Raw genomic sequence first — 23,662 nt, 5'->3', positions numbered from 1 at the left:
CCCTCTTCCATTCTGGGATTGGTAGGCTTTGGAATAATCCTCCCGACACTTGATGGTCAGCTTTAATTTGTTGGCAGGTCTGGCACTGAGCTACCCACTTAGCAACTGATCATTTGATTCCTGGCCAGTGATAGTATCGACGTATATCCTGGTACATCTTGGTGCTTCCACCTGGGTTTGATATGACTTTACCCTTGCCAGTGATTGAAGCTTTCGGAATTTCTGGTCTGGTGGTCGAATTTTTGGTTATTTGCTCCGGCGGTGAGTTTTGCAGAAGCTATTAACTAAATATGACGATTACACACAGAAACGTTATCAGCCCAAATAAATGTAAGACAAAGCCCAGTTGAAAACCATAAAAGTCCAAATAAAACAAACGTAAGTCCAGCTGGTGGATTCAGATTTTGTAACGAACAAAGCCCATAAGATTTTAATAAATGAAGTGATGCGTTTTAGGTAAGCGGGACACGTGTCACGATTAAAACACTTGAATTTCTGACATGTCTGCTGAGATGGACAGCCTAGGAGTGAAGCAAAGTGTACTTATAATTAGATTGAATATCTATATTACATTATATAAATTGATAAGATACATATAAATACATATGATACTATATAAACAATTATAAAAACGGTTTTTTTTATGTTTATATTAGTAGTGAATAAAATAAATCTTAGATTTTAGAAAACCAGTTAATCTAAACTTAATAATATTAATTAAATTCACTCATTCATTATATATATATAGTATAAAAATGTATCAAATGAATGCAAAACAGTCAAATATATAATTCTAAAAAATTCCAATCATTTTTCAATGAGAATGTGATATCATATATGCGTTATCACTTTTAGAAATGATTAAAAAAAAATTATATTTTAAAACATAAAAATTATATGGTAAGTTATTTAAACGTAAATTAATCAAGAAAAAGTTTATTTAATTCATCTAATAATATAAACAGATGAATTAACATTATTATATGGTAAGTCATTTAATTTATTATATGGTAAGTCATTTAATTATATTAATCAAACTATTTTTCACAGGATTTTTCTAGAGTTAATACTCTATTAATATAATTCATATAGTTTGGATTATAATAAAATTAGCATGCTTATTTTTAATAAGAAAAATATGTTTGTTGTTTTCTTGGTATTTTAATATTCTTATGTATTTAATTTTTATTTGTTTGTCGAGGTACATGTACTTTTTCTGTTACTATAAATGTGAACTAATTAGTTTTATGTGTTTTTAAAATGTTAAGATAAATATAGTAAGGAAGTTCAATAAAAATGATTATCTCCACAATTTTTAAAGTCAAAGATGAAAAATATAATATAAATTGAAATTAAGAAAAAATTATTTAAAAATTAATAATATGTATTTTTTACTCTATAATAAACTTTTAAAATGTACGAGAATAAAATTTTAACAAAATTTATACAAATAAAAACATTTTATTTCATATAATATTGGATCTCACATTAATATTAAGTATGTATGCCTAAAATAATGACATTTGATTATTTAAAAATAGTAATATTATTATTTTTTCTTATTTGTTAATCAGATTTAATTAATATAGATGTGTTTTAATTTAATTTAAAATAAATTAAAACAATAATTTTAAAAGATATGTAAACTATGATTAGTTTTAAGGAAGAATTTTTTTTCTTAACCCATTTGAGTTTTATGTTAAACACTAAATTAAAAAACTGAGTGAGAAAGTGTGATTTGGAACAAATTATAAGAAAAATTGCTTAAACTATCATTTTTCTAATACACGTTTTTTGGGGAAATTTCATGTTTACCACTTTCATGATACCACTTTTCATTTTTACCACCACTAAAAGGACATTTTCAAAAATATCTTCTTCATTAATTGGTAAAAGACTCTTATACCCTTGTTCTATCTATATATAATAAATTATTATTTAAATAAATATAAAATAAATAAAAAAAGTAAAAAAGCTGCCCAATTGTTCCAGTCTTTCTTTATCTCATCCACCATCTCATGTGACTTAATTTTAAGATTAATTCTAAGCCTCTCCTAAAAAAATTGTCCAATTGTTCTACTCTTCAAAAGCTTTGTGTAGCCAGATCTTACACAAATATGACTGTCATTGTATACATTCACCATTAACTTGTTTCAGTCTCTCTCAAAAGAACAATAGACCCTCCAATGACACTTTTCTTCTACATGTTGTGTATAGTGGGCACCAAGCCGATCAAATGAAGACTTGTAGAACTTAATATCATATTGTGTTTTCAAATAATACTTGAAAACAACATACTTGAACTCCTCAGCAGTGTTAAAAATCTTTCCTAGCGCAAGAATGTCATCAGGCCAGTAGTTGAATTGCCTACCTTCTTCTTCCACATCATGATCATCGTCCCAAATATCATCGCTACTGTCATCGTTAGCATCATACAAATCATCTCCATCTTCTTGTGCAGCAGCTTCAAAGTGAGAAGACAAGTTAGTCTCTTCAACGTCTACTTCGAATAACTTATTCTCTTTATATCCAGCTCTATCTTCAACTATAACCTCACAATCATCTCCCTCAACAGATGAAGAAGAATCCGACTCTACAACCACCTCTTCATTATGAATCTCCTATTCTTCAACAATATTAGTTACTCTTTTTTCAGCAACAACATGCCTATAACAAAAATTAATGTACTTAAATCAAACAAAAAAATTACTGAACTCAGACATGATACAACAGAGATTAGGTGGTTACCTTTCAATCTCTGTCGAATTAGGAATTGTGGGCTCGGCATAAAGAGGTGGTGCCCTCTGAACCAGAAGTTTATTCCGTTTTCCACTAGGGTTTCCGAAAAACGTTTTCACCATACTCTGATTTGAAATTGCTCAGAGAAAATCAATTTTAGGGTTTTTGAGTTTTGAAAGCAAAAGCCGTTCCCTTTCTCCTTTTTTTTTAATTATAATTAACACCTCTAACATGAGTTAACTGTCTGATTTATTAAAGTCTGATTTTGCATATTAAGATGAAACAATCAGACTATCGTTTTCTAAAACTTCTATTTTACCGGCATAAAAAGCAGAGAGGAACACAATTTTATTAGGTTGTGAAAACAGTTTTAGTTTCGTTCTTTTCCCAAGAGATTGATAAAGCTTTCCACCCACGACAAACTGAACTTCGACTAATTAGAATATCAATGTCTTATCATCCAAGAAACAATTGAAACTACAATAAATTCGTTGAAAATAAAAAAAAACACTCATCATAAGCTTTTGCATGTCGTTTTTCGGGTCTATCAACTCATAGCAAAACAATCATCTTTAATACCAATCAAACATAAACTTTTTTAAAAAAAAAATTACACCTAACTTTGTAAAAGAAAAAACTTTCACTTAAAACCAGCGTTTGAAAAACTAAACCAGACGTATTTCAAATAATAATATTAAAAACTAAACCAGACTTTTTCTTGGTATTGTCACTAGATGGCTGGTCCGACTGGTCTAATTGTTTCAATCAAATTTTAATAGTGTTGATATACTTTCAATATATGTAATTACTAAGTGTTTTGTCCACACATGCCAACATAATCTTATTACAAATACTTATTATTTTATATCTTATTAAATTAAAAGATCAGCATAATAAGTTATTATTTATGTTCCAAAAAAAATAATTTAAACAACAAATTATTTATGATGGCAAAGTTTTGTATCTATCAATATATTTTTATTATTGTGCTATATTATTTTCCAGATAATAAGATAATATATATAATAATTAACTTACTTTTTAAAATATGTTTTTATTATTGTGTTATATTATTTTCAGATAATAACACAATATGTATAATAATTATCTTACTTTTTAAAATATGCTTTTCGCAATTTATTTTATTAAATTATAAAAGTTAAATAATATAACAGATAAATCAAATATAATAGTATAAAACTCCTTTTAATTATATAATAAATTAAATTTAAAGTTTTACTAATGGTATAAACGATATTAGCCTGTCTAAGTTTAAACGTGAGAGCTCGTTTAAGAAAAATCAATTCACAAATAATAGTATACTAGGTGATTTTCCCGTGCTCATGCACGGGTATAAATATTTACAAAATAAATATACTATAATAATTGATTGTTATTTATTTTTAATTTTAAATTAATTTATAATTTGTAGGCACAATTTATATTAATAATATTATATTACTTTAATTAGACATATGATTTTAGATATGTTATATCTAGTTGGTTTTGTTGTTTTTTAGAGTCGATTTAGTTATCATTTGGGTATATTAGATTTCATCTATTTCTCTGAATTCAACTATAATATTTTTTATTTTAAATATATTTAAATTATGATTAATTTTTGTATTTTAATTTACGTTGGTTGTTGGCTTAGATATGTAAATATAGTTGAGGAATATTATGTATAATTTAAGACGTTCGGGTATATTAGATTGCATCTATTTCTCTGAATTCAACTATAATATTTTTTTATTTTAAATATATTAAAACTATGATTAATTTTTTTGTTTTCATTTACGTTGGTTGTTGGCTTAAATATGTACATATATTCGAGGAAGATTATGTATAACTTAAGATATATTGATCTTAGAATAAAATATAAAATAAACTAAAGTGTCTGATTCCAAATTATGTAATTTAATATAACGATAATATTCTACAGTCTCATGCATGTATATAAATTTTACAAAAAAACTAAATTATAACAGTTGGTTAATATTTTATTTTCATTTGATAATATGTTTTTAGTCATCCTATAATTTACATTTATAAAATAAATTATTATTATAAAATTATATATTCTTATTGTAGTTAAATATATGATTTTAGATATAAGTTGGATTACTCGAGTCACTCATGTTGTGAGTATATAGAGTTATATATATTTTTTAAAATTCAAACTGAAGTATAATTGCTTTTATTATAATTAAGTAAAATCAAATTAATTTTATTTATCGTTTAAATGTGAATGTATTTTCATAATATTTATCAAATTATATGTTGATATTTTTTAAAAAAATATCAGAAAATAAAGCGATGATCAATATGAAGTTACATATATAAGTAACTAATACATTTTTGGAAACTCATGAACACATATCAATATTTACAATAATTAAACTAAAATTTATTTTAAATAATCTCAAAAATGAGAATTCATATTTTCTTTGGTATTTTAAGTATAGTCATATTAAGTTCCACAAACATAAAAACATAAACTTAAAAAAAAAATATAATATTATGAAAACAAATAATTTTAATAATGATAAAAAAATATAATATAATTACCTCGTTAAAGTATATAGTGTTATGTTATTTCAAAGTATTTTATAATTATTTGATCAAAAGATGTTTATTGTTAATTTGTTTTTTTAATATTTCTTAAAAATAAGCAGTTTAAAAATATTGTGTGATTGTATTTTAAAAATCATATTATATAAGTACAAATATAATTTATAGATTTTTTTTGCTGTAATTGAAAGATATTATACTCAACTAAATATATAAAAAATAAATAAAACATTTTAATACTACTAGTTATAAACTATTTTTAGTCAATTAAACATATATCAGTTTATGTTACATAATTATTTTATGTAATCATCTAAGAAAATATATAGATATATAAAAAATATTTCTATTACTTTGAAAATATATATTTTTGTATTGTTTAAATTTATGTATATATGATAGTATATATATATATATATATATATGATAATAGTTGAAAGGGTTGAGTTAGTCGTTTAAATAACCACATTAAATCATGTAAAGTTATTTTCTCGATACTATAATAATATATAGCAAATATGTATAACAAAGAGGAAACAAACTATAAAAAGAAAAAAAAATAGTTTGCAAACGAAAGACATGGATATTGGTCAAATTAAAAATTATCATTTATATATTCAAATTAATCAAATTATGTTTTGTATATAGTTAAATTGGGTTTTATGGTTGATAGGCGTCCGCACAACATTTAAACTGGTTTGGACGGTTTAATGTAAATCTAACTTTTATTACAATTCGGATTTGGTTAATTAAAAGTCTCATTGTTGGTCCGGTCTAACAAACCGAACCAGTTCGATTTTTAAAACATTATTTTAATTATCGTTTTTATCTATTTTGAATTAGATTCCACAAAAGAACAAATCCCGCTTTCAAAACGCAGATAAAATCTTATAGTTATTATGATTACGAGTTTTATAAAATATTGGTAAATCGTAATCCCTGGTCATATCAAGTTCATCAACTGGATATACGCTACGGTCACGACTATCTTAATATGCATTATCCTTATCCAAAAACACAATTTGCGCGCCACATGTACATATAATACAAAACAGTTTTTAAGAAAAAAAAATACAAAACAGTTGAATCCTGAAGCGTGAAATATGAACCGTGCATTAAATAAAAGAAATTCAAAACCACCAAAAGTTTCTGATCTGACGGTTAATTCTTAACTGTGATTTAACGTAATTAAAAAGTCTTAAAATCCCAAGGTTTATTCCTCCAACTAAGTCCCGATATTTGCTGTAACCATATGGAATGGAACTAGTTGTCAAAGAAAGCTTTTATTTAAAAAAGAAACAACTCGCAACAAGAATTGGTTTAATTTACAATAATCAAATTAATATGTACCTAGGAGGCTAGGACTTATCGTTTCTTCTCTCTACCATCCATGATTCCGTGAGAGATCTTATTCCGTTTTACAGTTACTGTAAGTCTGCAAAGATTAAGTAATTGCACGATCTCCCATTTGTTTTTATTCTACGTTTTCTATTTTCCATTTTTGGTTACCTTTGTTTTGTTCTTCTCTTTCGTTTGTGGTTCTCACGCTCTTATGATAATTAATTCAACAATGAAACTACAATGTGAGTTGTTTTATTCAATTAAGCCTTTGAGTTTTCTTCACGCACAGACCTATTCATTTTTCCTTTTATAAAATACAGGTTTGTCCCAGCGCCGGCACTGACCACAATTGTCATTAGTATTGGTACTTGTGATTAAGTGGTGTTCGATATTTCAAAGTTTTTTGTTCTCTCACATGAACAAAGATCATTAACTCTGTCTGATTTGTGTTAAACGCATTTACTTCTCACAATCATTTTCATTTACAGAAGCACATTGTCGAAGAGAAACGCTTAAGGCATATGAACACATGATCGAGGAAATTCACAAACAGATACATTAAAAGGTTAAACATCTAATTTTTTTGGTTTGTTCGTTACCGTTAATCTTAATATAAGAACACTTCTCCTTATTGCTTTCAGGTAATCCATTTTCTAGTTTTCTGAATCGCTGTTATTCTTCGATAGAGTTTAAATTATTGAAAGAAAGACTGTTTTTAGGGAAGATTTTTGCAACATATATATTTTTTTTTTGAGTTTGCCAGTTTGTTCCTTAATAATATTCAAAAACATTTTGTCCAGAAAAAAAAAAATACAAAAACCCAAAAGACTCGGATAACATACTAGTGGTTTACGATAAAAATGAACAGTTTTTGAGTTGTTTTAAATAAAGAGAAGAGTGGATGTTAAAATGCTTTTTCTGAAAGTAAATGGGAACTGTACTTTTCGAGGTCAAATGTTGTTTTGAACGTACAAGCATGACTTAGATCTAGCCTCGTTGTTTTTATCCATAACGTTGTCTGTTATCATTGACTTACAACGTAAATCCCATTTTTGTACCAATATTAACATGTGCGGTTTTGAGCGAGTCTCACTCTTCTCCTTTCTTTGGTCTCAACTTGTCGTTATGTTACTTTTGATTCATCCATCCATATAAGTGTTTCACTAAAATTTTGTGGAAAAATGATGAATTTTTGTATGATTTGCTTTGAAGAAGAAGTGATAAGACGATATTATTGGAGATGAATTTCACAGAATCGATGAACGTTGTGCACAGCAGAATCCAACAACTTGAACCTGAAAATGCATCAAAAATCATCGGTTATCTCTTGATGCAAGACCATGGGGACCTTGACATGATCCGTCTCGCCTTCTGTCCAGATTCTGTGATGCATTCCATGATCAACTTCGTGAAATACGAATTAGCTAAAGATCCTCGTTACAACAGCCCTCCTTCTGATCACGCTCCTACGCTTAGTTTCGGATCATTCACTGGTTCATCTATCCAGCCTCCCTCCGTTTCGGTTTCTCCTCCTCTGAGAACCGGTTATTGGGAGAACTCAACCGAGGTGGATTCGTTGCATAGCAATGTTCAGTTCTTGAACTTTGAGGATTCTATGACGAGCACTGAGTTCTCTAATGGCTTCTTCTCTCGAGATCATCAATGCTTGCCTTTAAGAACAAGCAGGAGATCACCAAGTTTACCCGAGTTTCCAGTAAAAATATGTCATTACTTCAACAAAGGGTACTGCAAACATGGCAACAACTGCCGGTATTTCCACGGGCAGATCATACCGGAGAGAGAGGGTTTCTCTCAGATGTTTAATCCAAACAACATAAGTGATGAAGAACATGTTGTTTCTCCCGGATCACTTGAGAAACTAGAAGGAGAGATCATCGAGCTGCTCAAATCGAGAAGAGGCGCTCCCATTTCCATTGCTTCATTGCCAGTGATGTACTATGAAAAATACGCAAGGACCCTTCAAGCTGAAGGATATCTCACAGAGTCACAAAGACATGGCAAAGCTGGCTATAGCCTCACCAAGCTTCTTGCTCGCTTGAACAACACCATCCTCCTCATCGACAGGTTAGTTAGTGAGCTAGTTAAATAACGAGTTTTCGGGCCCATCTAAAGTTTTGTTTCATTGCTAATTCTTGTGAGCAAATGCTATCTGAATTTTCAGGCCTCATGGTCAGCATTCGGTTATATTAGCAGAAGATGTATCGAAGTTTGTGGAATACATGGGAGAGAGAAACGAACATGGAGCCATCCTTGCCGGTTCCAGGCAGATTTACTTGACCTTTCCAGCAGAGAGTAGTTTCACTGAACATGATGTCTCAAACTACTTCTCCAAATTCGGACTTGTTGAAGATGTGAGGATTCCTTGTCAACAGAAGAGAATGTTTGGATTTGTAACATTTGTTTACACAGAAAGCGTCAAACACATTCTCGCTAAAGGCAATCCTCATTTCATATGCGGGGCCCGTGTTCTCGTCAAGCCTTACCGGGAAAAATCACGCTCTAGTCGATACCTTGACAACAACAAGCCTCTTCACAGGATGCGGTATGGCTCTCAATACATTGACAGAGACTTGGAGATGAACACATGTTAGTAGCTATTAAACTCAAATTAGTTTGCACTAATATTTTGTTTTATAGTTTTATTTAACTGTTTTCCTTTGGTGTCTAAAGTACCACCACGAGTTAGCGAGAGCTCAAGACTAATGAGGAATCAGTTTCTTGGGGAACATGAGCAATCAGTTTCGAAGTCTTTACCTACCAATTACTCTTATCTTGGCTTCTCCCAGGACTTCAGGATAACATCAGATGGTAAATATACTCTTACTTATATTTCAGAAAACATAGATTCAATTGCCTAACATTTTTAATTTATAGCGGAGCAAGAGGAACAAGTAGGACGGTTGAGCTATCTGCTGGACTATTTGAACACTGAAGAAAATGTCATGAACATAACCACAAACTACAAAGACACTGATCGGTACAATGAATATGATCTTAACACACACATTTAGACCTTTCCTCTTTATTTGATTGATCATATGATGTTTTTTCCGCTTTGTTCAGGAGAATCCATTGTGATCCTTTGGACAACCAAGTCTTGAACCTACCAGAGAGTCCTTTTTCTTCCCTTTCTGGGAAGGAGATTTCGACAGTTACCTAGAGATGAAGAGATTAATATCTAACCAAAAGGGAGAAGAAGATAGGAACATAAAGGTTAGAGGAAATTCCCAAATATCTAATAATCATCAATCCGCAAAAAGAGTCTTCTTTATATTCTTCTTGCCCGGAAACCTTAGCATCATTAGCAATAACGCCTAAGAGATAAAAAAAAAGAGAGGTGACAGAAACTTTCTTTTACTACAGCATGAGCCAAGCAGAGACATAAAAGTACAGGGGTTACATTAATAATTGAAATCTTTCAGAAGGTTTACTTATCTGTTTTCACTCTCTCTTATCAACTTTATGATGCTGATAGATCATATCTCATTGTAACATATGACAATCATTCTAGTTTTAAAAACCAAGGTTTAATGTATGCTTATATAGTTTCTTCAAGTTTTAACTAGAAATTACTGCCATAAATATTAATATAGACTCTCGTCCATAAAAGACCAATACAAATAAATTACTGCCATCAATATTAATATAGACTCTCGTCCATAAAAGACCAATACAAATAAATTACTGCCATCAATATTAATATAGACTCTCGTCCATAAAAGACCAATACAAATGGTTAGTTTGATGAAAGTAAAAGTAAAATACATGTTATTCTTCCATCATCTGCAATATCTAAACGCAAGTTTGGAACTAAATTATGATACGAGAACAAATACTGATACAATCAATAGGCTACACGCCCCGATTCAAAACAAGAGAAAAAATGTTATACTCTTCTAGACATCAAGTAAATTTTAAACTGATTATTGGAATTCAAGTGTTTTGTATTAATTACTAGGGCAGGTCCGCGCGTGTATCAGTTTTTATCAAATATACTCCATCTGTTCCTAAATATAAGATGTTTAGGTAAAAACACGTATATTAAGAAAATCATTGTTTTGTCTAGAAAGTATCATTAAAACTATAAATTAATGTTATTCAACCAATTACAAAATAGATTATCAAATATGATTGGTTAGACAGTTTTTAATAAAGTAAAAAATTGTCTAGAAAAATGAAAACATCTTATATATTGAAACATCAAAATTCTTTAAAACATCCTACATTTAGGAACTGAGGTAGTATAATTTTGTTTAAATTTTCTTCTATGTTTAGTTGGTTGTAAGTGTGATTATCTTAAGAGAATGAGATTGAGTTTTTAATTACCAGAATTCTTTTTTTATGTCAGAGTATCTAATACCGTGGAAAATAAAGTTTTAACTTTGAAGTAATCTTAGTCACTAAAAATATATTTTGCAGTTGTTTAGGACAATGTCATCGCTACTATTAGTACTTGTTGTTTTTTTTATATTTATTTTATATTTGATGATTTATATTTGCTTTATGTTATGTCAGTAATTTGCTAGAGACAAATTAAAAAAAATGCAAAACACACCAAATAAACGGAGGAATAGTATGCTTTGATGATTATATATTTATACTTACATAAAATTTTAAACTGGCTATAGAATATTATGCACAAACGGAACTTATACAACCATATATTATTCTGTACAAAAATATTATAAATCAGTAAAATACATATTAAACTAACTATTATTTTAAAATTATTTTACTACGCTATAGTACAGGTTAGTTAATAGAATAACTATATATAATTTTCGATATTTGATTGTAACCACTCTTACCAAAATATTTTAATTTAATGCACAAAAAAAAAGAAAAAAAAACACAACCCTAACCTTTTAAAATGCAATATCAGTAGTTTATAGAAAGTGGATATGGATTTTACTACAAATGCAGATCAAGCAGAACAAATGCAGATCAATCGGATTATGCATGAGAGATGCAGATCAAGCGGATCATGCAAGCTGATCAAATAGATCAAAAAATTATTATAGTTTTGAAAGATAAAAACAATTTAAATAACTCAATGGGAGCGGCTAGGGTTTTAGGCGACGAGCGAGGCGACTTTCAGATCTAGGAGACTCCGAAGATAAACGACGAATCTCTTCCGTGTGCTCTTGAGTCCTAGGCCTACTATACAAGGAGACCATGTTTCCCTTGGCTAGTGTTGTTTCTTTGAGCCCCGAAAGAGTCTGTGTCATTACGTGCTGATCACGTTTTACAATATTTCTTGAAGTTACGATCTTAATTTCTAGCCTTTGCTAAGATTCGTACTCTCTTAGTCTTTTGGATTACTCCCCTTTAGGTAAACCAAAGAGATCTCTAGCCTTTGCTAAGTTTTGTTGACTGACCATGTCAAACCAAAGAGATCTGGTCGTGACACATGGAAACCATAAACCCGGCTCCAGCGCATCCCATGCCATGCGCCGTCTCGATATTGAAGATGATGAAATCATAAAACTTCCTGAGTGTGACCTAGAGGCGGCGGCAGCGCGGTTTAAGCTGACCCTTATCGGACGTGTCTTCCAACTGAAGAGTAGGAGCATTGGTGCTTTGATCAATTTGCTCCCAAAGCCACGAATCTGAAACGTGGAGGGCAGAGTCCGAGGAACTAATATCGGGAATGGACGCTTCCAATTTGACTTTGAGAACGAACATGACCTCCAGTCGGTTTTAAACAAGAGGCCATGCCATTTTAATCAATGGAGCTTTGCATTAGAGACCCTTTACACGGGAGGACTTCCCTAACTCAATCCCTTTTTGGATTAATGTTACGGGTGTTCCAGTCCACTTCTGGAATGATGTTACTTTCTCAGAGATTGCCAAGGACCTGGGAAAAAAAGCTAACGTTGGATTCAAAACGAGCAAAAATCCAAGTTTCCATTAACGTGGATAACCCCTTACAATTTGAAAGGAGAGTTGGTTTTCCCAATGGTGATATAGGGAGGGTAACGTTTGTGTATGACGGTCTCCATCGATATTGCTTCAACTGTAAACATATCTCTCATGATGAGAACTCGTGTCCGTTACTGACGGAGAAAGAACGTGAACACAGGAGACTTCAACGTCTCGATCAGAATATCAACAGTGAAAAGAATCTTCAGCTCGAGCCTCCGAGGGGAGCCAATGAGAACAGAACTAAGCGGCCGAGATCGCCCCCCAATGATAGCAACGTACGATCAAACTTGCCACTGAGATTTAGGATGGAAGAAGGGAGAGAGGAAAAGAGACAACATCATGCCCACCATGGTCTGAAAGATCACCCTAACTCGTATTATGGAATCTCGGAAAAGAGTTCTGATCATCGTTACCCCCGTGAATCGGGTAGAGATGCTGGCCGACGTACGAATGTCTGGAATAGGATCGAACAGCCTCAAGAACCCAAGGATTTTGGCCCAGTGCCACAACATAACTCCTCTTTGAACCATAATGCCAGAGTGCGTAACGGATCAAGGGACCATAGGAATCATACGAGCTCGTACCAAAGAGAGTGGAGACCCCGCACCCACTTAGAAACACACCACAATGGGGAACATCGAAACTCCGATATAAGAGCTTCTGGTGAAAGTGGTCTCTCTGGCTCCCTCTTGGATTCTCAGAGAACCATCTCGGAGAACCTAAATGGTCTCGAAGCTGGTGAAATTCCTAGATAGGAAGATGCAGAACATATGGAATGCCGACGTCTCAAAGGAAAAGGTATAGCCACGGCGACCCCTACTTCAAAAGAAAAAGATCGTCAAGCCCGAAATTCTTTCATCACTCTAGCTCCTCTCTCCATTCGTGAATCCGATGAACACATCCAGTCAACCGTGGCAAGGTATGTCGCACCAGAACCTAGGAAATCTCCTCCCCGCGTGGAAGCGAATAAAGACCTAAATGATATGGAGATAGACAAGGTTGTTGAGGCGGCTCTGGAGGCAATGGTATTGACTGAAGATGACTTGGAAAATCTAGAGAAGTCTGTAAAGGAATTTGAAGGTCTGGAAATGGATGATGAAATGATTGATAAAGATGATCTGCTTGGAGAAACACCGGACATGGATGCAGAACAGATAGATGCTCTAACTCAACTATCTCCAGTACATGCTGAGGATCAAGAGGAGCCGCAAGACAGCAGGAACAAATCGACGGATAGGAAGAGGAGTAATGTTACAACAAGCCGCAAGGATAAAACGGCAGCTCAAAACTTTGATACGGAAATCACGGTGCCTGCTCAAGACCCAAAACCCAAAGGCGTGCTAAAGAGGAGGGTCCTCAAGAGCCTAGACGCAAAAGGTTCTAAGGCCTCAAAGAAACTAAATGCGGCTCGAGGCCGAAGCTCTCCAAAAGGGAAACCAGGGACCAAAGCAGGTAAACCCTTAGCCCAGTCCTCTCGTGCAATCCCTCGTCATGAGGTGTTCCGCTCTGTTTCAAACAAGAATTCTCTGTCTCTCTCAGGTTCGGTGGTGTCCCAGAAACCACCCAGTAAGAGAATATGAGTGCAATCGCGTGGAATTGTCAGGGTGCTGGCGTGTACCTGACCAAGCAGCACCTGCGCGAGCTGCACCGCTGTTTTACGCCTTCTTTTCTTTTTCTTTCAGAAACAAAAAATAATTTTTATTTTTTGCAAGACTTTCAGTTTGAATTTGGTTATAATAAATTGTTCACCGTGGAGCCGGAAGGCAGAAGTGGTGGACTAGCTCTTTTTTATTTAGATTCTTTCGAAGTATCGATAATTTTTTCCAATAATCGTATGATTGATATTGTGGCTACCATAGAAGGGCACAAGGTGTTCATAACATTCGTCTATGGTGATCCGGTTGTTGAATACCGAGAACATGTTTAGGATAGGCTTACCGGGATGAGTCTTACTAGAAATGGTCTGTGGTTGATGTTGGGCGATTTTAATGATATAACAGGTCACCATGAGAAAAAAGGTGGGAGAAAGAGACCTGATACGTCGTTCATCCCCTTCAAATCAATGTTAGCAAACTGTGGGATGATAGATTTTCCAGCAAAAGGAAACCCACTCTCTTGGGTAGGGAATAGAAGCTCCGGAAAAGTACAATGCAAGTTAGATCGAGCCGTAGGTAACGAGGACTGGCTCCATATCTTTTCCCACACGAATGTGGAGTACTTACGCCTATGGGGTTCTGACCACCGCCCAATCCTAACTCGCTTCCTCTCCAAGCAAGGAAGGATCAGACGCGGTTTCAAGTTCGACAAACGGTGGATTGGTAAGCATGGCCTTAGAGAAACGATCCTACAGGGATGGAACGACCCCGGAAATCTGCACCCGCCCGATCTGTATGAGCGGATAGCCAAATGCCGCGAGGAAATCTCGCATTGGAAACGTCTGAACCCATCGAATTCGAGCGTACGAATTGAAGACATCAAAGATAAGCTTGAGAAAGCTCAACTGAATGATGCTATCTCAAATGATGCGATTCTACAACTCAAATGGGATCTCTGCGCGGCTTTCCGGGACGAAGAGTTGTATTGGAAGCAAAAGAGTCGAGCTAACTGGCTGATGGAAGGAGATAGGAATACAAAAATTTTCCACGCCAAAACGAAACAGCGACGTGCTAGGAACAGGCTTACCAAGCTAAAGAACCCCCAGGGAGGATGGGCTGAGTGTGAAGAGGATATTGAACGGGTTGCAGCGGAATACATCCAAGTTCTCTTTACCACATCAAGACCCAAAATTTTTGATGAAGCCCTCCGGTATGTTACCGAGAAAGTTACTACACGGTGTAATGAGAAGCTTACTAGTGCCCCATCAGATGAGGAAATTAAAAAAGCCATGTTCGATATTAACCCGGAGAAGGCACCTGGCCCTGATGGGATGACGAGCTTGTTCTATCAAAAATTCTAGGGAATCACCGCAGGGGAGATCTACCGTACGGTGAAAGACTTCTTCTCGTTAGAGACACTGGATGCGCGACTGAACCAAACAAACATCTGCCTAATCCCAAAGACAGATAGACCATGCGAGAGGACGGAGTTCCGTCCCATAAGCTTGTGTAATGTAAGCTATAAAATTGTTTCGAAGCTCCTCTGCTATCGACTTAAACGCTCCCTCCCGACTTTGATTTCGGAGACCCAATCGGCCTTTGTGGCTAAGCGAATCATCACAGATAATATCCTAGTCGCACAAGAAGTGTTTCATGCTCTACGGACTAACCAAAGCTGTAAGACTAAATTTGCCGCCATCAAGACCGATACGAGTAAAGCCTATAATAGGGTGGAATGGACATTCTTAGAAGCACTTATGCGCAAACTGGGATTTTGTGAGTGATGGATCTCCTGGATACATGTATGTATTTCTTCAGTATCATTCAATGTACTCATCAATGGAGAACCGAAAGGTAACATAATCCCAACCAGAGGTATCCGACAGGGTGACCCACTCTCACCATTCCTGTTCATTATCCTGACAGAGGCGCTTATATCCCAAATACATGGAGCAGAAAGAGAGGGCAGACTCACCGGCCTAAAAATTGCGAGAGATAGCCCTCCTGTCTCGCATCTCCTGTTTGCGGATGACAGCCTCTTATTCTGTAAAGCAGAACCTCAACAATGCCGGGAAATCATGAAAATCATTAGTGAATACGGGAGAGCATCAGGACAACAGTTAAACGCTGCCAAATCCTCCGATTTCTTCGGCAGCAAGGTCCCTACGGAACTCAAAACTGAAATAAAAGAAGCTCTGGGTATATCTCGCGATGGAGGTATGGGCATCTATCTGGGACTACCGGAGCAGATTTGTGGCTCCAAGAGACAGTTTTTTTGCTTTTATACAGGAACGCCTTATGGATCGTCTGAATTCTTGGTCTGCAAAACTACTTTCAAAAGGCGGAAAGGATGTTTTGATCAAATCGGTGGCACAGACACTTCCCTCCTATGTTATGTCATGCTTCCTACTTCCTCAAGACATTATTAAAAAAATGTCTATTGCAATCGCACGGTTCTGGTGGAGTACCAAGCAAAATAATGGCGGCCTACACTGGATCACATGGAATAAAATCTGCGTACCGAAAGACAAGGGAGGTTTGGGATTTCGAGATTTAAAGAATTTCAACATTGCCCTGCTGGCCAAGCAACTGTGGCGCCTCGTACAATACCCGACGTCCCTATTGGCTAAAGTACTGAAAGGAAGATATTATCGCAATACAAATCCGATTGATGTCGAGAAAGCAAGTTCACCATCTTACGTATGGCACAGTTTGATGGCAGCAAAAGCCCTCCTGAAGTCGGGGCTGAGAAAGGCGATAGGCTCTGGCTATAATACTAGAGTCTGGGACGAGTCATGGCTTCCTACAAGCCCCCCACGTCCGCCTACTGGGGTAAGCCCGATCCAAAAACCAAATTTACTCGTCCATGAGCTCGTCGATCGCAACTCCAAGAATTGGAACTTGGATTTGTTGAAAACTTTGATTGTCCCATAAGATATCCCATTAATATGTAGCCTACGGATTAGTAAAGCTTTCATGGTAGATAACTACTGCTGGGTTCATACGAAATCCGGAATGTACTTCCGTCAAAATTGGATATGATGAGATGTGTCGACTGACAGAGGAACTTCCTATAGAATACTGCTCAGAACCTAGCATTACCGGTTTAACTCAACAGGTGTGGGCGAGCAAAACTGTGCCAAAAATAAAGCACTTCATGTGGCAAGCCCTGACGAACTGTGTTCCCGTCTGTAGTCGTTTGGCTGACCTGCACTGCCATCCTGATCGGACATGTCCAAGATGCGGGCAACATGAAGAGACTATAAACCATATGCTATTTGAGTGCCATATGGCCACCCAGACCTGGTCCCTTGCGGCACTACCCACTGACCCGGGAGAGTTCCCGAGTTCCTCCATATACGGAAACTTCGATTTCGTACTCAATAGGATCCACAAACGCCATAGCACAAAGGAGTGTAAAGCTCGTATCCCTTGGATCCTCTGGTTCCTATGGAAAGCTCGAAATGAGAAGGTCTTTAGCAACAAGGACATCTCGCCATTGGAGGTGTTGCAGTCTGCAGTCTCAGAAACGATATAGAGATATTACAACTAACGATGACGTATTGTAGTACATAACATCTATATTTAGTTTATACATACGTGTAATCAACTCCGCAATAAACTATTCAAAATGTTAACAAAGACTAAACTTGACCGTCTAATAATTCAGTTATATAAAAGAAAGCGATCAATTCCTCCTTTTAAAAGATAAACTTCAACTTCTGTAATGGTTTATTTAGGAGATATTTCATTGTTGAATATCTCCATAGCATTATTTAACAAATCAGTTTATTTCCTGTCGCAACTCACATTAGTTATTATAATAGTTAATTATAATAATATCTTTAATGAATTACAACAATTATAACTAATACCATTATTAATATTTCTTTCTTTTTGATAATCTTTGTTATTTTTAATCTTTTTATATTTTAGTTTTCGTTTTTATATTAATTTTCAAATCACATATATAAAAGGCAATATTTATAAAATTTTAAAAGTGGCCATATTAATATATATATTATTTCATAAAAACTAAATTTATAAATAGTATTTAAAATCTATGATTCCCTTTAAAACATGATTTCAAACATATATATATTTTGAGATAATTTTTCAAAATTAAATTTTAATTTTAAATTATTTTCTGTTAAATTGGTTTCCAACAAACATATATAAAAAGGAAATGTTAAAAAAAAATTGTGATGTAATAAAATATGTAATATTTTAAAATAAATAAATAATTTTTCCTCTGAAACATAATCTCAAAGAATATGATAGATATAAAAAATTAAAAGTACTAAAAATAAATTTTATATCAGCCAGTATTTTCAATAAACTAAAGAAGAAAAATATTTTTTATTAACATAAACTAATAGTTTTAATGAACTAAATCTATTGTACATAGAAAAAATTGTGAGAGCGGATCGTGGAAAAGTTTATAATTTGGATTTTGGGTCAGTCGAAATCTAGATTTGGAAAATCAGTGGCGCCACTATTTGACCCTATGCAAATGTTCTCGAAAGGACGTAGTGCACCCTTCAACGCCGAATATATCACGGAAATGCCATTTTGTCTTTGCACGTGAGAGACTGTCTCGATTCCCGAAGGAGACGACCCAATAACTTTGGCTTCTTACCTGTATTTGCCATAAACCACTGCGAACATTCCACTCCGTTCTTGTCTCTCTCTCCACTCCAAATGTCCCAGAACTCTTTTAACCTAAAACTCCAAAAGTCCCAGAACTCGTTGTCTCTCTCTCGACTGATTCGGCAGTTAGCTCCAGATCGGCATAGGTTTTGCCGCTATGGTTTCGAGACTGAACAAAATGGAGCCATCGGTCCATCGGCAGACGAGATCAATCACGAATGCCTACAAACAGTGCCGAAATCGAAGACCTCCGCGATACCCAGGTTTTGTTTTCCGTTTTAATCTTTATTTCTGCCATTTTTGACAGCTTTTGAAAGGTCCCAATCTTGTTCAACTATTTTTTGCATGTTTCCTTATTCTGCTCGTTCTATTTTTTTTTCTCGTTTCTTGATGTCGTTCATATGCGTTTTTTTAATTCTCTTTCTTGTGGTTTTGTAGTTTTCGATTCCAACGACGAGACCGTGGGAGGTAATTGTTCAGATGATTGGACTCGATGACACCGAGATCTCCATCAGTTGAGGCTGTAGATCTCTGATATCACTCAAATTACCCTAACTAGTGACTTTTACTCTCTCAAATAAGAGGTTCAGTTGTAGTACTTAGGGATAAAATCCACAGATTACACAATAGATTTGTAGTTTTCAAAGTAATGCTAGACGTTTATGATTAAAGCAGTAAATGAAACACTATTTAATTTCCTAATTAATATTCATTTCAGCAGTACATAGATCAACCTTTGAAGAACCCTAAATCTAACAGTAAGACTACTCAGACATTTTCATGAGAAACATTATGATGGTCTGGATAATACTCTATAATATAAATATGAAAAACAAACAAAGTAGAGTAACAAAACAAGAGAGTTTAAGATCTTTTCTGTTTATTGATAGACCATGGATTTTAGCTACTTTTAGCCATGGTCTATAAGTGTTTTAATATATATTTAATACTATATAGAGTCAATTTAGAGTATTTACAAGTTCAGGTACGTTCTGGAGAAATATGGTGATTTTGGAGTCTTTTGAATGCAGGATTGCACAGACACATCAGATGTTTAGCTATGGATGGATATCTTTCCACCGTTATATTGAACTCATATTTTGACACAAAGTAGAGCTTCGAGTTAGATTTCCAATGCCACGAGTTTGAGGTCAATCAGCATCCTATAGCAGAAGTTATTCATGTTTTACTGACGAGTGGTCAGTCTGCCTCGCGAGAGGAAGCTGTCGAGACATAAAGGAGTGTCGATCGATGCAGCACTGTGCATATCGATCGACAGGGATCCCAGAATGTGGGCCGAGCATATTTGAAAATCGACTGAAGCCCAGAAGTAACTCCAAATTACCAGAATACTCTTGGACGACCAGAAACCCTATTTATGTTATTTCTAAGCTATTGTTGACGGCTACACATTATTTTATTCATTGTTCTTAGTTAGGAGAGAAGAGAGGAACTCCTTGAGAGTCCTCTTGGAACTCCATTGGTTTTATCGTTGATTTCTATTATATTATTATTCAGACTATGATTTCTATTATTGCTTCCATGTCTGAGTAATTCTCTTGTTAGGTTTAGGGATTTCATGAGCTTAATGTCAAACTGATAATCAATTAGGATTACTAGGTTATCTATAGACCTCTACACCAAGGTGATTTGTAATAATAGGATCTGGAGTAGTTAGAAAAGCACGACAGTGTGACTAATTGTTTGAACCTAGAATCATAGGACAATTGAGTGGCTCGAAAGTACCATCAATTAACGGAACCCGAGCTCTGCTGGATTAGATACCTAGGCGCATACAATAGTTGGTCTAGGAATCTAGTTGAACATAATCGATTAGGTCGTTAATGATTGACTGAGGTGGTATCGATCGACGCTCAGGCCATAGCATCGATCGATGCTCACTCCTTGTTCGCGTGCGACAGCCGGGACAAAGACTTAGGCATTTGATAAGTAATTGCATGTGAAGGCTGGATTACTTGCTTATTAAAACCGAGTTCTAGAATTGAATCTATAAACTTTTGGCATCCTTGAATTGTAGTTTTGAATCTCTTGATTGATAAATCCCTAGATCTAGCTATTTCTCCTTACTGTTAACAACTCTCTGCCAAGCTGAACAATTGTCTTGTTCATCTTGTTTACTTCTTTATTTACTTATTGATTTACTGCTTATTAAACTGTTTGCCTAGCTTAACCTTGATTTCTATAGTCTAATTGGTTCCCTAGCTCCTTGTGGATTCGATCCCTAAGTACTACGATTGAACCTCTTATTTGAGAGAGCAAAGTCACTCCTTAGGGTAATTTGAGTGATATCAAATTTGGCACCATTGTCGGGGAGCTTTGATCGCCATTAGACTTGATTAATAGGTTTAGTTTAGGTTTTAGTTTCTGTTTTAAGTTACTTACGAAATTTTTTTTCTTGTTTTTCAGGTACATGCCTATCAGTACCAGAAGCAGCAAGGAAGAATTGCTTTTCTTCTCGGACCCAACACGTTTGGAACGCTCGATCCGTAAAGAAAAACGCGCAGCATCGATCGATACCAACTCTTCCACATCGATCGCCACTTACCACAGAGCAACGATAGACAGTTCAACTCGAACATCGATCGATACTAGACCGCGAGCAGACATGATTGCGACACTTGTGCTACAGAGGGATGAGAATGGAGACCTGCATGACCCTGATGGTCATCTGTGTAATGCAGTAGGTCAGAAACTAGATGCTCAGGGGACTGCAATCCCTGAGCACGATACTGATGCTACAGGAGCTGCTATACATGTAGATGAGGCTGCTCGACCAAGGACACTGGCTGACTACAACCGCCCAGATGAATACTACACCAACAGATCAGCCATTCGTCTACCAGATATCCAGACACAGAATTTCGAGCTGGAGTACTACACACTCGTGTCACAGATACCCTACTGTGGGTTATCTCACGAGCATCCTATGGACCATCTGGATAGGTTAGAGGATCTTATTGCTCTTATCCGCATGGATGAAGTCCCTGAGGACTACATGCTATGCAAGCTCTTCAAATAATCACTTGTTGGAGAAGCTTCCCGTTGGCTTAAGCAGCTACCACCAGGATCTCTTACATCCTGGACCGACATCCATAACGCATTCGTGCCTGAATTCTTTGGTGAAGCACGAGCTCAAGAGATAAGAGATAAAATTTGGATATTCTCCCAAGGACCTATAGAAGCTTTCAAAAGGTCTTTGGAGAGGTTCATGAGATACCAAAGGGACTGTCCACATCATGGTTTTACGGAGGTTCAACTGTTGAAGAAGTTCTACAAGGGAATTGATGTGCAATATCGTGTGATGCTGGATACTGAAAGCGAAGGAAACTTTGAGACAAGAACCAAGAGGAAGCTAAGAGATTGATTGAGAATTTGGCATCTAGCAACAGTGCCAAAAATCTAGATATGCACAGGATGAATTCAGCTGCAAAGGATGAGAACAAGATCGTTGAGGCTGAGACTGGTTCTATACATGAAGTCTCATTGGTGGAGCAAGCTGTATACCAGGATGAGGATCAGCACCGTTTAGATGAGATGGAATTTAAGCTGGAGGAGCTCTTGAAAGATCAGCTGGAGATGACTGAGGATATGAATCTGCATTTGATTTTCTCTACAAAGTGCTGAATGGAAGATTAGAAACCTTAGATACCCGTGTTAAGATGCTATACACCCAAGCTTCTCAGACTACAGAAGCTGTTAGGAAGCAAGAAGCTCTGATTAAAGAGAATGCAGTGGAAGTTGAAAGACACAGGGTTGATGACATCTTAGATAATGGATTTGGGGAAGTACTTGAGCAGGAGAAGCTGGAAGAAGATGCTTTTCTAGTCGAAAGTTCTATGTCTGTAGGCAGCTCGTATTGGTGTCCACCGACACCAACGACTGAGCATCGATCGACATCATCACTTGAGCGTCGACCGACACCATCAGACAAGCATCGATCGACACCACTTTTGGGATTAGACAAGATTGTTGGAATTCAGATCCACTCCGACTTCGCCGCTCGACACCCACATCCTCCCACCCGAGCTCGAGTTAAATTAAAGGAAGTTGATCGACAACAACATGAGCGCATCGATCGAGAACAACAAGAAAGAATCGATCGAAAGCAACATTGTTGCATCGATCGACAAGAGCAGCCGAGTACTGATCATCCATCCACGCCATATCAAGTGCGTTTACCAGATCTTGATGCACACCGCTTGAATGCAACTAGAAATCCATCTCAGACATTAGTTTGCTTAGAGACAACAGAGAAGATAAGTCAGTAATCTGCAGAAGCACCAGAGCAAGAGCAATCAACACTAGCTGCAACTTCTCTCGTTGAGATGGATCAACGCCAATGGGATGGATACGAACCTTCGATGGAAAAGCAGGAAACAAAAGAAGGAGTTCAAAGTGAGAAAAGAGTCAAATCTAGGAAAGTTTTTAATTCCCAAATACCTCAGGAGAGAAGTTAACAAAGTGGAACTTGATGGATTTCACAAGAGGGTGAAGAGAGTTCCTAAGGATATGTCTTTCGAGGATGCATATTATAAGTACAGACTTGGTAATTTTTTCAGAGAGAGCAGAGAGACGGATAGGGACATTGAGATGTCATTCAACAAGGTCCGGCGTAAGCCTAAGAGTACTCTGAAGAAGGAACAAGATCCTGGAAAGTTCTTGATTCCATGCTGTATACATGATCACACCTTGCAAAACGCCCTCTGCGATACTGGATCTGTAGTAAGTATCATGGCTATAGACACTGCTGATTTATTAGGATTGAAGATGGAGCCTTCTCAGGATAGTTTCACTTTCGT

At 35.4% G+C, this 23,662-nt stretch overlaps 3 protein-coding genes across 12 annotated transcripts; all 3 read left to right on the top strand.

The window, feature by feature from the left end:
• The first annotated feature begins 6,597 nt into the window (after positions 1-6,597).
• On the top strand, positions 6,598-10,191 carry LOC106302234 (zinc finger CCCH domain-containing protein 18-like). 10 transcript variants are annotated; one of them, XM_013738774.1, is made up of 8 exons: positions 6,601-6,739; positions 6,972-7,015; positions 7,140-7,216; positions 7,864-8,736; positions 8,834-9,258; positions 9,343-9,480; positions 9,547-9,649; positions 9,736-10,191. In XM_013738774.1, the coding sequence occupies exons 4-8, from the start codon at positions 7,892-7,894 to the stop codon at positions 9,830-9,832; spliced, it is 1,608 nt and encodes a 535-aa protein (XP_013594228.1). In that variant the 5' UTR covers positions 6,601-6,739; positions 6,972-7,015; positions 7,140-7,216; positions 7,864-7,891; the 3' UTR covers positions 9,833-10,191. The 10 variants fall into 10 exon arrangements, with proteins under 10 accessions (XP_013594231.1, XP_013594230.1, XP_013594228.1 ...); XM_013738779.1 differs by having other exon boundaries at positions 6,601-6,893; positions 7,905-8,736; XM_013738771.1 differs by having other exon boundaries at positions 6,601-6,893.
• A 6,716-nt stretch (positions 10,192-16,907) lies between these two features.
• On the top strand, positions 16,908-17,730 carry LOC106302551. Its single transcript, XM_013739039.1, has 2 exons — positions 16,908-17,024; positions 17,311-17,730. The coding sequence occupies exons 1-2, from the start codon at positions 16,908-16,910 to the stop codon at positions 17,728-17,730; spliced, it is 537 nt and encodes a 178-aa protein (XP_013594493.1).
• A 1,158-nt stretch (positions 17,731-18,888) lies between these two features.
• LOC106302550 lies at positions 18,889-22,227 on the top strand. Its single transcript, XM_013739038.1, has 4 exons — positions 18,889-19,105; positions 19,281-19,310; positions 21,270-21,427; positions 21,899-22,227. Exons 1-4 carry the CDS (start codon positions 18,894-18,896, stop codon positions 22,225-22,227), a joined length of 729 nt encoding a protein of 242 aa, XP_013594492.1. The 5' UTR covers positions 18,889-18,893.
• Positions 22,228-23,662: the final 1,435 nt, after the last annotated feature.

Source organism: Brassica oleracea, chromosome C7 (genome assembly GCF_000695525.1).
Source record: "Brassica oleracea var. oleracea cultivar TO1000 chromosome C7, BOL, whole genome shotgun sequence".
NCBI lineage: Eukaryota > Viridiplantae > Streptophyta > Magnoliopsida > Brassicales > Brassicaceae > Brassica > Brassica oleracea.
Note: the sequence above shows the minus strand (reverse complement) of the source record. Positions and strands in the feature narration are given on the sequence as shown.

Excerpts from the sequence above, each read along its gene's own strand:
- LOC106302551 (XM_013739039.1), top strand. The coding sequence starts at position 16,908 with ATGGCAGCAAAAGCCCTCCTGAAGTCGGGGCTGAGAAAGGCGATAGGC. Across the intron at positions 17,025-17,310 it reads CCCCACGTCCGCCTACTGGG|GTGTGGGCGAGCAAAACTGT; the intron begins GTAAGCCCGATC and ends TTAACTCAACAG.
- LOC106302550 (XM_013739038.1), top strand. The coding sequence starts at position 18,894 with ATGTCCCAGAACTCTTTTAACCTAAAACTCCAAAAGTCCCAGAACTCG. Across the intron at positions 19,106-19,280 it reads AAGACCTCCGCGATACCCAG|TTTTCGATTCCAACGACGAG; the intron begins GTTTTGTTTTCC and ends GTGGTTTTGTAG. Across the intron at positions 21,428-21,898 it reads CCACAGAGCAACGATAGACA|CTTCCCGTTGGCTTAAGCAG; the intron begins GTTCAACTCGAA and ends TTGTTGGAGAAG.
- LOC106302234 (XM_013738777.1), top strand. The coding sequence starts at position 7,892 with ATGAATTTCACAGAATCGATGAACGTTGTGCACAGCAGAATCCAACAA. Across the intron at positions 9,481-9,546 it reads CTTCAGGATAACATCAGATG|CGGAGCAAGAGGAACAAGTA; the intron begins GTAAATATACTC and ends TTTAATTTATAG. Across the intron at positions 9,650-9,735 it reads AACTACAAAGACACTGATCG|GAGAATCCATTGTGATCCTT; the intron begins GTACAATGAATA and ends CGCTTTGTTCAG.